Raw genomic sequence first — 15,381 nt, 5'->3', positions numbered from 1 at the left:
TTGAAACGAAAGGCCTCAGAGAATGGACAGGACTCGATGACTGCGGACAGCGGACCCTCTGGACATCGGGATTTCGAGAAACCTGGTGGGCCTCTGTATACCTCGGATCTTGCTCTCTCAGCTAGGCTCTGGTCGGGACACTTCGCACTTCTCACCGCCTCGTCTGGGTTGATCGCAGCCTCAGTCGCCCCCGCTTGACCGGAGGGAGCTTACAGGAAATCCTGCTGGTACGCGTTTATGGTCCGTCCAGCTGTGGCAGGAGACCGGGCCTGCAACGCACCGCCGGCGCGTGAGATGAGAAAGTGTCCCTGTTCGGGCGCCATTATGTGGTAAATAAAATCTTCTTTACCGGACTGAATTTCATACGGGATCTTAAAATAAAGTAAAATAGCTCAAAATAACAAGAGGCAGAATCCGTGGTATAAGAGTTTCTAAATGGGCTTTATTCCATTCAAAATGGCCGACTCGAGTCGCGGCCTTCAGGTTCCGTCACCGCGAGGGTTCAGGAAGTGAAGTACAATACTTTATTGACAGACATGCATTTTTATAATAAGTACATTACAATGAAACGAATGTAGAAGGCGTAACATTTGATAAGAAAAGTGACATGACAGGTACGTAATCGAAACTAGGCGTAATAAGGAATAAAAGAAACATGATTGGTTAGGATTATCAGACATAGGTGGATCTATAAGATAATACTTGGCATAGATGCGCGCGCAGCAGCATGACGTGTAATTGACGTGCAACTAGGGGGTGAAGGGACTTGACATTTAGCTCTACATGTGGAGACGAGAAGTCTGAGGGGTCAAGTCAACCTAATCCCAAATCATATCTAACATCCTATGTTTAAAGAACTATGTTATCCATAAGGAAGGACTCTCGGACAGAATCTAGTCTATACTGACTGTGTGCGTGCACAAACGCCTAAGTGTCTATATGAGAAGCGAGAGGCAGAAAGCTTTCCATGGCAGCAGGGCTATGAATCACTTGCAGGAGGACGGAAAGGCTGAGTCCTTTGCTTGTGAGCTAAAGGAAATGTTTACCTAAATCACTAGACAGGAATGCATCGGCTGAAGAGCAAAATAGATAATTCGAAGGTGAAATACAGCTTCTTGGCAGGCAGGCGAAAACTGGCCGAGGCAGGCACCGTTAGCTGCACAGGGAGTAGGACAAAGTTCATGGATACAGATGCGAGCTCAAGCTGAAGCTGTCAGAGACAGAGAGCAGGGAAAGGCTTTGAGGACAGAATCGGGCCTACTTGCCTGAACTGTAAAAATGGAGTAACTTAGCCATATAAAGTCGGTGGCCTTTCATGCTTAGGAATCGAATATCCAGCCCATTGATGGCGGATCTGACAGAGAACATGTCGACGGTAGACACACATATGTTTGCGTCTTCGAAACTGGAACTGGAGGGAACATACATGTACTTGTAACATGCATATAGAACCGTTGGGGTCCAAGATAGGGGACATAACTGATCAGGAAAATCCACATTTCCAAATACCAATATGCTACCCCACAATTCTTTATAACATTAAAAAAACACCTGCCTCATGATCATTAAAGCTAGGTGGATCGTGAAATTTTGTCAAACTAAAACGTAGGTTGTGGTTTGAAAAAGTTTAGGAAGCATTGGTATACAGTGTAAAATGCCCATAAGCCTGAAAAACCCCCACTCCATTTAAAAGCACATCCACCTCATTTAAAAGAACCAAAATTCTGTCGTGCCAAGGCAAAGCGTCCACTACAAGGAAGACTAAGGACACATTCTACAAGAAGCATGGCATCTAATGCGGCACTCTATGCTGGGGCATCTGTGTGCCCTGCACGAATTATAATTACTCATGTACCATCCACACACCTGTGTACTCCAAGTTTGTAGAGGAAACAGCCTTTACAACGAGGTTTTTACCATGTTGTGCTTTTATGACACATGTATTTACCATGTATATCCCTTTACAACATATGCCTTTACCACGCATTTAAGGTAAGTTGGGGGAGCTCTCCCCCCACAAATAGTTATTTTTATATATATTTAAATAATGCAAGGTAATGGCATTCATTGTAAAAATGTGTTCTAAAAAAAAGTGGGGTTAAAATGTGTGGTAAAGACATGCAAAGTATTTCCATGTGTTGTTCTGTCATACAACCGTTTGTAGATGCCTTTCAGAAAAAATTCCCAGTATCCCCGTCTCCTGCATGCATATGAAAGCACACACTTCACCTCTGCTTTCCAGACGCAATCCTTGATGAGCTGGTTGCCACATGCACAGGGCCGTTTTACGCACCTGTAGCATGATCATGATCATTTTTGTGGCATGAGGCCCTAGAGGAGGATGCGTCTTTCAAATAACTCAATGACAAATGTTTTATAAAAACGATTTATTCATTTTCCATTTACACAGTGACGTTGATGTACACAAAGAATATTGCTGGTATGTAAAAATCTCACAGTCCTAAAATAAATAACCCACCTGAATAAACTGAGAGCGAAAAGCATCATTGTTTTAGTCATGTTCAAAATATGTTCCCTTCAGTATCAATGTTTTTCATAACATTTTTCCCATCACTATCCCACCTGACCCCCAATAGGCAAACTGTAACAAGACGGAGAAATATTAGCATATGCCCCTATCGAGAAGAAATGATCCCTGGAACATGATAGCAAATATTGTACAAACATACAGACACCTAACGAATATGTTCAGTGTTCCTTCTGCAAACCATGCGTAGCGGGTACCTTTCAACTGTCCTATCACAGGTTCATCAGCTGGGTGATTTAATATAAAGGAACCGCCTGATAAAATACCTCTTCAGTGGGCACAAGGCTTTTTCCTTACAGAACAAAGGACACATTTCCAGAGGACTATAACATTTAAAGCCTGAAGGTCTCATCTTCAGAAGGTAAAAGGCATGGTTTTCTAAGGATGTAAGGCTTTGTATGCAAAGCGCAGAAGGGCTAACTGTCACAGTCTAAAAACCCTATCTTTCAAGGTTAAAAGGCCAGTTAATTCGGAGGGCAGAAAGTCTGGTCTTTAGAAGCCAAATGGTTTGGCCTGGCCTACAAGGGCAGAAGACCTTGCCATCAGGGGACAAAACGTCTCATCATCAAAAGACTCTTCTTTTTTAGAGGACAGCATATTTAGTCTTCAGAAGACACAAAGCCTGTGCTTTAAAATGCATCAGGAATTCAAGACCGTATCTTCAGATCAATGCCTCACTTTCAGAAAACCTGATACGCAAAAAAACTAAATGTGGTCCTTGCATTGCATAATGCCATACATAAAGCAGAGAGAATGTCGGTCAAAAGAGATAGTCTTCCAAGGGCTCATGCCCTTGCCACTTGGTGGCATTGTCATTAATGGAGGAAAGCCTAGAAAGCAGAAGGTTATTTTATTTGAAGGAGAAAATACATGATCTTCAGAGGAGACTACATACTGGTCTTCAGAGAACTGAAAGCCTGTCCTTCAGATGGCACAAGTTATATTGTTTAGAGGACAGAAGTCCTGGAAAATACAAAATATACCTATCAATTTAACGTATTCCAAGTCCAGAAAAAATTCAGGAGTTAGAGATTTAGGGCTGACTAAAAAAAACTACTGACAAACGTGTACTGAATGGGACAACTACAAAGGTCACAAACCCCACTGTTAAGTTACACAAAACAACTGAATTGTTTTTATTACAATGTTGAATTGGCATCTAGTTTGCTGCAATTACACCAAAAGGATGTTACAGTAGTTCAAAAGAACAACATAGGGCAATATTAATAGAAGCACATAACATTTGCCATGAGCATGGTCTTTGTTTACAAAGGGCTTCTTTAAGGCAGGTAATGGGAAAAGGAGAAAGACGTTGGGTGGTGTTTCCTTTTTAATTTTTTTCCCCTGCATCTGTGCAAATGAGGAAGAAGATCCTAAAGGGAGGAACCACAGTGTGAAATTAGATGAGAGCGCCTAACCACCTTGAAGTGTGAAAGTAAGAATCCAAAGTAAAGAAATAATTTTGAAAGTGGCAGAGATGTTAAGAAAATAAATGAAGCATTAATTTAGCACAGACGTACAGAAAAATAAACACTAGCAGAGACAAAAGAAATGAAAAGAACTTGGAAAGCATGAGACCAAAACTAAAGAAGTAAGATATAAAATCACAGATATGCAAAATTAAAAAATATCCCAAAAAATAAAATGTGAAATAATTTAATCCAAATGAAAGCTAGAAGTGAGCAATTAGCCAAGTGATTCCAAATTAAATGACAAATCAGAATCTCATAGGAAAAGACACAGACTTGCCTTTGTACTCACTGATTGATACGTTTTAAAATATGTAGGCTTCATTTTCTTTCACTAAGAAATATGTTGGAATTCATAGTTCCCTATAATTTTTAGGTGACACTAAAAAGAGGAATTGAATTTCTGTTCCAGTCACCCGAACTTCAGTTCACCCTCTGAATCACAATGCATCAACTTGGACAGTGGGAGCAACATCTTGTACTGATATTCTCTGTGCTGCATAATGGACATTAGCTCACAGTAACACAGTGTCAAAGAAATCTAGAACTGGAACATCTGCCCCTGCAGAATATACATTAGCCTGATTGCTACCCCTTACAAGTGGCATGCAGATCTGGGTCTTGACACCTGGTATGCCTCATGGAATGGATTTGCTAATCATTTGCCATCTAGAGCCATGGCATAGAAATTGTTCAAGGATCTCTGTGCGCCTATGGACAGGACATTAACCTACACACCTGCTGAGTAAAAATAACAGAGAATTCCTAGACAAAACTCCTATGAGTCTCTGGAAAGAGCAGCGGGTCACACTTCTTGCCCTGTGGTTACATTCTAAGCATCTTACATACATACACATACATACATACAACCATCTCACATTAGACTGTAGGGATCCTAAAGTAGAAGATGGTGGAAAGTCAGACTCATCCTCACTGTTTTCAGCACGTCATTAACAATGAACACTAGCTGAGGTGAAGTCTACCATGCACAACCATGTTGGAATCTCACTGGTAATATAGAGGCACAGTAAAACACTGAATTGGTTATTTTATATTAAGATCGCCAGCTAAACCGTAGCAGATAAAATGTTGGTATCCATGATAGATGGGTCCATTTTATGGTGCCCTCCAAGAATAGAGATAGTGGTCTCACATCAATGCAAAATTGGCATATCCAACCATATCAATACAAAGTTGGCATATCTGACAGGCAATCATAGAAACAGAATCTAATTAATGCCGGATAGGGTTTCCCCACAAGACGGGAGTTCTGGTAGAATTAATTGCTCTCCCAGTATACACTGTCTTGGACAGGAAAAGGAAACCAAATATAATTCTTCTAAACACTGATATGGCAAAATGGTTTAGGAATGTTTTATTAACTTCAGTGTCCTTATTACATCTTTCACATACTACGTTTTTGGTGCCAGGCAGCTTTCCTTATGAGGCAAAGTCCGTCATAAGAGGGGAAACACATATGCCTATCAATACATATGCTTATCAAAGTGTGCAAATTAAAATATATATATATATCTTAAGGGACTGTGAGGTAACCTTCAGGGAGATATTCTGGTACAAAACACCCTAGCTACTTCAGCAGCATGTTGGGTTCAAAACTCCACACTCACCTGTCAAAGAAATGCCTTGTAAACTACAAACGTTGGTAGTTTAAAGATAGAAGTACGGGGCATGTAGATTTATTATCAAATTATCCAGAAATAAATACATTTTTATTGAATAGGGACACTTGTGCAGCCAAAAACAATGGCCACAAGTGTTGCTACTAGGCTCTTCCTAAACACACCCTCAGCCACTGTGGCTTCAGTCAATTCAGCAAAAACCACTGAGCTTTCAATCTCCAAATATTACTCTTAAGTTCTCAGGTTGAAGATTACAGATCTTAAGGTGCAGTTTTCCACAATGTCCATGTTTAGTTTTCTTCTCCCCAAGCAGTTCCCTCACATTGCTAGTAGGAACGTCAAAGAACATGCCACCCCCCAATAAACAGGTAGCACTCAAATAAAAATGTACAATTACAAATTTATACCCAGCAGAATAATAGCCAATATTTAAAAGACTTTGAATTCAGGTTTGGGAGGTATCAATGACCCCAATCAGCCGAATGTCTTTCCCTTTGTAACAATGACCTAATCTGCTCTCTTGAGGTGTAGGTGTGCTGTTCAACAGGTCTGGGTAACCCAGCAGTGCATCCTGAGGAAGTGCACCTTCCATTGTGGAAATGTATAACCACTCATCAGCATAAAAAGGTAAAACAAAAAAAATGATAAAGGCAACACTGTCCTTCATCAGTAAAACGGTCTTAAAATTATGTTTTCCATTGGTGAAGAGGGCAATTTACTATAAGATAAAATTGTCTCTATGGCCCCAATTCAGTCGCACCACAGAAGTTGGATGTAACTGGTAAGAGCTAGCAGAGAACCAGCAAAGGGGAGACAGGCCTGTTAGCTGACGTGCAGTGACCAACATGCAGGTCCCCAACAAATGTACTCCTGGAAGTGAACATCTTTCTCATAGCAGTCTGTAAGGCATTTGCACTGAGAGCGCACACAAGTCTAACAGCAGCAGAGAATGGCCTCTGTAATCCTCCTGGCATTTTGATGTCCAGTTATGGGGATCTTTGATGATGAACAGCTGGAACAGGAAACAGCAGTTTATGAGTAGATAGTGATGACCTCTGTGCCACCCCCGCGGACCAAAAGGACTCTCTCCAGACCTTCCGTAAGAACCTCTAAGAATTCCATATCTGACAGAGTAGGTTAAGTATAAAAAGAAGATGCAGTAAGTATATTTGTCCCTAATGTAACATCTGCAAGTACTGTTTATAATGGAACATTCTCAATTACTCACCCTCTCACCACTCCAAACCGCACATTATCAGGCAGTGCAGCTTATAGAAAAAATGGCTGCCGTAATGACAGCGCATATTAAAAATTGTAGGTCTCCTGCAACACAAAACATAAGTCTTTATACTCCAAGGTGTAAATGGAAAGTCACCCATGATGCTTCACCAACAAGATGGGGAGCAAGTCTTAGTGTCACCCTGTAGGAAGCTCATTCATGAGAAAGATCATTTACTTACTGCTTATTCTTCAATCTACAGTTTTGTGTTGCAGCTTGGTTTGGCCATTTGAAATAAGCCTTGCAAACAGGGGTGGAAGCCATAGCGTGATGGATGCGGACATAGTGGTCCCAAAGGCGAATATTACCCTGCTTTGATGCGCAGAGTTCCACCAGCACTATCAGTTTTAATGTTAGAAGGTAATCTAAATCAATGGATAGGCCTGGAGCCCTCCTGGGAAAGAACTGCATCACTACAAAATGCACAGGTGAACCCATGTGTATAACTTTCCCTTTCACCTGTGCTTTGAAAAAGTGGAAGGATACTTAACTTGATCTTCTTGGCACATTGTGCATCTTAGAAATCGCTGCAGCCATTAGACTAGATCTGGGATTTTTTATTTTTAGCAATGCCCCATAGTAACTTCAGCTGCACAGTCTGCAATGTTATCACTGCCATTCATGCCGTGATGTGTCAGTTCCGTCCATTCCCGCCAATAACCGCCATAACAAAATGTCAACCCATTAGCCACTGGAGAACCACTCTTTAAAAATGTGCCTTGCTTTCAAGTAGAGATATTGATGTTTGGCAAACATGCATTGGCCTCCAAGACCTGATTATCTCTCAGAAGCCCAGATGTTGGCACATACTTGGCAATGAATTTGCCCCAACAGTTACAGACATCTTTTATGTCGGTTCGCAACTGAGAGTAATCACAGCAGATCTGATGTCATTTGCGTTCTGAGAGTGTTTTTCTTTCTTCACCCTTTGAGAAACCAAACAAAAGGTGTATGTTAGCCTTTGTATTCCTCCTGTGAAGTGTGAGGTGGAGTAAAAAGTCTGCCAACAACCTCATTATGTGAAAATGTGAAACCACTTTAGGCAAGAACTTAGATCAGACGTATTACATTATCTTATATGGCAGAAACAGATTAGAGGGTTTATTTTAATACATCACCTGCAACTCACATTCTCCAGTAAAATGCAATAATCAACCAGAGTTGTTAGGGATACAATTCTATAGAGATCTCCCTTTTACTTAGAATAATGTAGCAGACTGATGTGAGCAGGAACCGGAGAGACGCCAAGCCCTGATGGAATTCCAAAAGAAAATGTGAACCTAAATGTAGGACTGAAGGAAGCCGTCTAAATTTGAAAGAGGAATACTTGCAAAAGCACAATGAATGTGCTCTAATTTAAAAAGAACAAAAATTATAACCATTCAGGGTCCTGAGGAGAATCCAAAAGGAATAAGAGGTTCGAAATGCATCGACTGACAAACTTGGGGAGTGTCTTCATTGTATTTAAGTCGTACAGTAGACATACAAAAAAAGACTTAATAACTGATAAAGTCTACTGTAACACAACTGACTTAGAACGACTAAGGGATACTAGTAGCAAGAGAGTTTGCATAAATAATCTTAGCAACTACAACCTTTGCATTTTGTTCATTATCAGACTGATCATATGAGTATGTGTCAATATATGTCACTATGGTATATAAGTAATATCAGAGTTTTGTACAGTGTTGTATAGTGTAAAAATGTGTCTTTTTATATATCTGAATGTGGTTTGACAGATATGTTTAAGTGTAAATATTGCATAGAAGATCACAAAATAAGTTGTGAATAAACACAGGTCAAACAATGTATTTACTTGACTGAAAACAAAGTGTTCTTTGAATAATTACATCTAGGGTAATCTGTTTTCTATCTGTTTTAAGGAGGCCCAACCCATCTGTTCAAAAGGGCCCTTTCCCAAATACAGTACATAAATAAAGAAAAAATATTATATTACAGACAATGTAAGGAACTAGTAATAGGTTGGTGAGAAGAAAGAGGTAGCTCAATTTTACTGGCAAAGATGTCTTAGAACCACTTGTCCTACTGCTACATCCCCTGAGGAGTTGAATCCAGGCAGTAGTGTTGCGTAAAGGTATGCGTCTTATTCCAGATAGCTGCTCTGCAAATATCCTGGAGTGGCAGACCTGCAAACAGAGCTGTTGAGGTTGAAATACTCCGTGTAGAGTGGGCATGCACAGAAGTTTGTAACTGGTTTCCTGCTGCTTGGTTTCAGAAGAGAAATGTAGCAGATATCCATCTAGCTATGCTCTGTTTGGAAAGGGGTTGCCCCTTCTGTGGTGCACTGTAATGTGACAATTGGTTAGACTTACAAAAGTTCTTGGTCCTGTCTATGTAGAACTTGATGCACCTTTTGATGTCCAAGAGTGAAGAGCCCTTTCAACCGTTGTTGAAGGGTTTGGAAAGTCTTCAAAATCAGCGGCTCATTGAGGTGGAAGTCCAAAGGGACTGTAGGGAAAACCTTTGGGTTTGTACGTAGGATGATCATGTCCTCTCTAAATTGTAGGACGGGTTCTTGATTAGCGAGGGCTTGGATCTCACTGACCAGTGTGGCAGAAATCAGGGCCACAAGGAGAGCAACCTTCCAGGACAGGTAGTTTAAACTCGCTCTGTGAATGGGCTCAAATGGGTTCTTCATGAGCTGTGATAGCACAGTCTTCAGATGACAAGATGGAGGAGGAGGTCTGACTGGAGGGAAGATCCTAAATAAGCCTTTGAGGAATGGTTTGATTATTCTGGAGGACCATAATGAGGGTGACCTGGGTGATCATCTGAATCGAGTAATGGCCACCAGGTGAACTCTGATGAATGCATGAGCTAAACCTGAAGCACAAGTTACTTACCTATCGTAACACTATATCTGTAAGAAACATTAGTTATTTATAGATTCCTTACCTTAGAATTACCCCCAGGCGTCAGACTGGAACTGGAAAGTTTTTTCGTCAGCAGTACCGCTGCGCGTTAGAAGGTGGCGTCGGTCGGCTCCGCGTCCGTGTCGTAGATGCTGGGATGACGTCGCGGCAGCTACTTAGAAACCGACCTCGCGCACTGACATCAGTTCTTTACACAACTTTCCGCACCAGAAACGCAGAGCCATGCAACACACTGACCACTGGTGCACAAAACTAGGGCCCTGAAAGGATGTCCTTAACCCTAGAAATCAGTTCGCAGAACGGGGAGGATGGGTGGGGCGGTAAGGAATCTATAACTAACTGTTTCTTATAGATATATCATTACCAAAGGTAAGTAACTTGTGCATCTGAAAGACACACATTAGTTATAGATTCCTTACCTTAGAATAGATACCCCAGCAATACCAACCCCGGTGGTGGGTCTGCGAACCAATCTCACACCAGAAAATCCTGGAGAACAGAACAGCTAAAGAAGCCGTCTCTCCGGACTTGGCTGTCCAGGCAGTAGTGTTTGGTGAACGTGTGCAGCGATGCTCACGTGGCCGCCTGTCAGATGTTATTCAGAGGTACTCCTCTTCCCAAGCCAGTAGTGGCTGCTGTCGCTCTGGTGGAGTGAGCGCATAGCCTGACTAGAGACTCTTTTTAAGCCAGAGAGTAACAAGTCTTTATACACAACACGACCCATCGAGAAATGGTGCGTTTGTGTACGGCCCGACCCGACCCTTCTTAGCGTCCACGTAGCCAACAAAAAGTTGATCATCCACCCGGAACTGTTTTGTGCAATCCAGATAGGAGAGCGCACGCTTTGGGTCCAGACAGTGGAGCCTCTCTTCCTCCATTGAAGGAAGCGGAGGCGGAAAGAAGGTGGGCAAAGTAATGGTCTGCCCGATGTGGAAGGCAGTGACCACCTTAGGAAGGAAGGATGGACGGGTCCGGAGAACCACCTTGTCCGGATGAACAGACAGGAAAAGAGGTTTTGAAGAAAGAGCCTGGATCTCACTCGCCCTCCTAGCAGAAGTAATGGCTACCAGGAAAGCACTCTTAAGAGTCAGGAGATGTAAAGGACAGTTATGAAGTGGCTCAAAGAGAGCGCACATTAAATAAGTTAGCTCATGATTCAAGTCCCACTGAGGCATAACAAAGGGGATAGGAGGAAAAAGATGTGTTAAGCCCTTTAAGAAACGGTTAACTACCGGGGACTTGAAAAGTGAAGGTTGATCTGGAAGGCAGAGATGGCTGAAGGATAGCCTTTGATAGTGCCCAGAGCAGAGCCCTTCCGGCGCGAAAGAAAGAAGGGACAAGAGTACTTCAGAAAGAGGGGCAGAAAGGGGATCCACAGCCTTTGCTGTGCACCATGCCACAAATTTGTTCCACCGGCAGCCGTATACCGTCTTAGAAGAGGGACGCCTGGCTGCCAAGATTACGTCACAGACTTCGGGAGGCAGGTCGAAATACGTCAACTGCCGCCGCTCAATCGCCACGCAAGGAGGTGGAGACTGGACAGGTTCGGGGGGAGAACCCTCCCCTGCTGCTACGACACAAGATCCTCCCAAAGGGGCAGCCTGATCGAAGGGCCGATGGCCGTGCTCAACAGCTCAGGATACCGAACTCTCCTAACCCAGTCCGAAGCCACAAGGATGACTTGGGCTCGACTGTTACTATTCTTCTAAAGAACTCTGGGCAGGAGTGGTATGGGCAGAAAGGCATACAGGAGGCCTGAGCTCCACTCGAGACGAAAAGTGTCTCTGAGCAAGAGCCGCCTTGGAAACTCCAGTGCGCAAGGAGGTGGAGACTGGACAGGTTCGGGTGGAGGACCGTCCCCTGCTGCTGCGACAGAAGATCCTCCCGAAGAGGCAGTCTGATCGATGGCCATGTTCAGCAGCTCTGGATACCAGACTCTTCGTGCCCAATCCGGAGCCACAAGAATGACTCGCGCCTGATCTTCAGCACTCTGGGCAGAAGTGGTATAGACGGAAAGGCGTACAACAGACCGCAACTTCACTCGCGACGAAAAGCGTCGCTGAGCGAGTGCGCCTTGGAAATTCCAACGCGCAGAATTGCTGACATTGCGTGTTCTCTTCGGTGCAGAATAGATCTAACCAAGGCTCTCCCCACTGTCGAAAGAGACCTTGCACGACCTCCGAGTGAAGACGCCATTCGTGATCCATCATGCACCTGCGGCTGAGTTAGTCTGCCCTGGCGTTCAGAGAACCTGCCAGGTGTTGAACCACCAGGGATATGCCCTGATGTTCCAGCCATGTCCAGAGGCAGAGGGCCTCCTGACATAGGGTCCACGACCCCACCCCACCCTGTTTGTTGCAGTACCACAAAGCGGTGGTGTTGTCCGTGAACACCTGCACTACCCTTCCCCAGACAGAGGGAACGAATGCTTTCAGTGCAAGACAAATCTCTCGGAGCTCCAGAAGGTTGATGTGAATGCTTTCAGTGCAAGACGAATCTCTCGGAGCTCCAGAAGGTTGATGTGAAGCCCGGATTCCGCCGGAGACCAGAGGCCTATGACCTCCACCTCTCCCATGTGTCCGCCCCATCCCAGAAGGGATGCATCCGTCACCACATTGTGGTCTGGTTGGGGAAGGGAGAGGGATCAGCCATTGACCCAATCTTGGTTCGTGAGCCACCACTGCAGTTGTCGTGCAGTGCCCTCTGAGATCTGGACGCATCGGACAGATTCCCCTGATGCTGCGCCCACTAAAACTTCAGGTTCCACTGCAGAGCCCGCATATGCCACCTGGCTTGATCGACCAGCAGGATGCAGGAGGCCATGAGGCCCTGCAGCCTCAGGGTCATTGTGACCAAAACCCTGGATAGAGGCTGAAGGATCGGAATCATAGCCCGAATATTCCGGACTCGCTGCTTGGGAGGATAGACCTGAAACTGCCTCATGTCCAGAACCGCTCCGATGAAGAGGAGCTTCTGAGAGGGAATCAGGTGCGACTTCGGCACAGTGATGGAGAACCCCAGCAAATGCAGGAGGTCGGCCGTAGTCTGGAGGTGGGAGACGACTGCCTGGGGCGAGCCCGCCTTTAACAACTAGTCGTCGAGATAGGGGGAAGACTGAAACGCCATATCTGTGCAGATGAGCTGCGACGACCGCCATCACTTTTGTGAACACCTGAGGGGTGCTGGTAAGGTCAAAAGGGAGCACGGTAAACTGAATGTGCTCGTGGCCTACCCTAAACCGTAGGTAACGCCGGTGGGCCGGCAGGACAGGAATGTGACAATAAGCGTCCTGCAAGTCCAACGCTACCATCCAGTCTTCCGGGTCGAGGGCAGACAAGACCTGAGCAAGCATCAACATCTTGAACTTCTCCTTCCAGAGGAAGCGACTGACGTCCCTGAGATCCAAGATAGGATGCAGGGCCTTGTCCTTCTTGGGGACCAGAAAGTAGTGGGCGTAACACCACAACCTACTTCTGGGACAGGAACGCGCTTGATGGCTCCCTTGGCCAAGAGAGCCGTAACTTCCTGCTGGAAAAGGGCCAGATGATCCTCCAACATGCGGGGGTATCGCGGTGGCATGGCTGGAGAGATAGTCTCGAATGGAAGTGAGTACCCCCTTTGGACTATTTGTGAAACCCACCTGTCCAACATGATGGTGCGCCAGTGGGGGAGGTGATGGCGAATCCTGCTGCCCACTGGCGTTCGATGGGCCTGGAAGGTCGGACTAGGAGGGTTTGGAGGCTGCGGCAAAGGGGGGGGGTTGGTGGACTGGCCAGCCCGCTGGCCCACTGAACCACGGCGTTGGTTCCCACGTCCCCAGCTGCGCAAAGGTTGGGTAACTTGCTGCGGCCTGTGGCTCTGGGTGAGACATAGTGGGGCACCCCTTCCGTAGCCAGGAAAGGCGCGAAAAGCAGACTGCGCCGGACGGGTGGCGAGGCGTTGTCTGCATTGTTGCCAAAAAGGCGACGGCCATCAAAGGGCATGTCCATCAAGGTGTTCTGGACAGCACCTGAAAAGCCAGTGGACCTCATCCAGGCGTAGTGACGAAGCGCTACAGACGTTGACATGGTCCTGCCCAGAGAGTCGGCGGTGTTCAGCCCGTAACGTATCGTAAACTTTGCTGCATCCCTCCCGGCGGCAACAGCCTGGGAGAGCACTGCCCGGGCTTCCTACGGACACTGAGGCAGCACTTGCGCCACTGTATCCCACACAGAGTGGGAATAATGGCCCAAGAGACATGCGGTGTTTACGGACCACAGTCCTAAGCTGGCGGAAGAGAATTTTCTTGCCAAGGTGGTCCAGCTTCTTGGATTCCCTTTCCGGTGGAGCGGTAGGGAAGGCGCTCTTTGAAGTGGAAGCTTGGACTACCAAGCTCTCCGGGGTGGGATGTTGGAAGAGGAAAGTGGGGTTACATGGACCCGGGCGGTGGCGTCGAGCAATCATTCTGTCCACGGGAGCCCCGCGTTGGGCCTGGACCACGAGCCCAAAAGGACGTCTGTGAGGGCCTTATTAAATGGTAGCAGGGGATCTGAAGAGCTCGCAGCCGGTTGAAGCACCTCAATCGGGAGGTTAGTCCTGACCGCCACCGTAGGAAGCTCGAGGTTGAGAGCCTCGGCCTGCGTATGACGCTCCCTCCTCCGTAGCCACGGTAGGAGGAGACAGCCTGCCAAGGTCAGGGGGTGTCCAAACTACTGGCATCCTTAGTTCCTCTCTCTTGTCCTGTTCTCCTTCTCCTCATCCTTTGGGTGCCATTGTGGTTGAAAAGGGACCCCAGGAGTGAACAGGGGCACAAAAAACCCAACCAGCACCAGATCCAGCGTCGAACGACGCCGGTCCGTCTCCGTATTCCCGTCGAAATGGAGGCCGGGGTCGATGCCGGCCTGGGGGGGCTGTCCGGCGTCGAACGCGGTAGTGGTGCCGTCGGAAGCAGCGCCGGTGGAGTTGTAACAAGGTCAACCGGAGCTGATCCGGTTCCAGGCCTGGATCCAAGGGGGGTCTGCGGCACCGGAGCTGCCGGCAGCAAAGACCTAGGCCCCCCCCAATTGAGTCCGCGGGGCCCAAAGGCGCGCTGGAGGGGTCGGTCTGCCCAAAGATGTCATGCATCGCCTCGTAGAACGTACGAAGCTAGGCGGGAGTCGCTCCGGGTCCCGGAAAGGGAGAGAAACTCTGAGTCGACCCTTCAGGCTCTGCGTGCGGAGCCACGAGAGGGGCACCACCCGTGTGCCTCATCGGATCGGCTGACCGATGTGGAGAAGTCTAAGAGAGACGATGATTCTCCGACTTCTTCCTATGCTTCGACTTACCCAAACCAGAGTGCAAAGACTTCGATGATTTTGAACCCGAATGGTGGTGGCTTCGCGACCGGTCCCTCGACCTCCCTCTCGACCGGGACCTCGAAAGGCACGGACGGAGCTGACTGTCAGTGTTCAAGCAGCTTTCGGGATCGCTCCCGCAAAGCCTTTGGCGCCATCGGCTGGCAGTCGGAGCACGACTTGGGGTCGTGGACGCGCTCCAGGCAAAAAAGACATACGAGATGCGGATCCGTCACCGA

The 15,381-nt window shown here is 46.3% G+C and overlaps 1 protein-coding gene across 3 annotated transcripts in view; it reads right to left on the bottom strand.

Annotated features, from left to right (window-relative positions):
- Positions 1 to 2,372: 2,372 nt before the first annotated feature.
- The window catches only part of LOC146869374 (solute carrier family 12 member 6-like), a 720,118-nt gene continuing 707,109 nt past the window's right edge, over positions 2,373 to 15,381 (bottom strand). For all 3 annotated transcript variants that reach the window (XM_085599658.1, XM_085599660.1, XM_085599655.1), the window contains one exon: positions 2,373 to 6,781. In XM_085599658.1, the coding sequence (XP_085455784.1) occupies positions 6,690 to 6,781 (92 nt within the window). In that variant the 3' untranslated portion in view covers positions 2,373 to 6,689. The remainder of the gene's footprint in view (positions 6,782 to 15,381) is intronic.

The sequence above is a fragment of the Triturus cristatus genome, chromosome 1_1 (genome assembly GCF_964204655.1).
Source record: "Triturus cristatus chromosome 1_1, aTriCri1.1, whole genome shotgun sequence".
NCBI classification, from domain to species: domain Eukaryota; kingdom Metazoa; phylum Chordata; class Amphibia; order Caudata; family Salamandridae; genus Triturus; species Triturus cristatus.
Note: the sequence above shows the minus strand (reverse complement) of the source record. Positions and strands in the feature narration are given on the sequence as shown.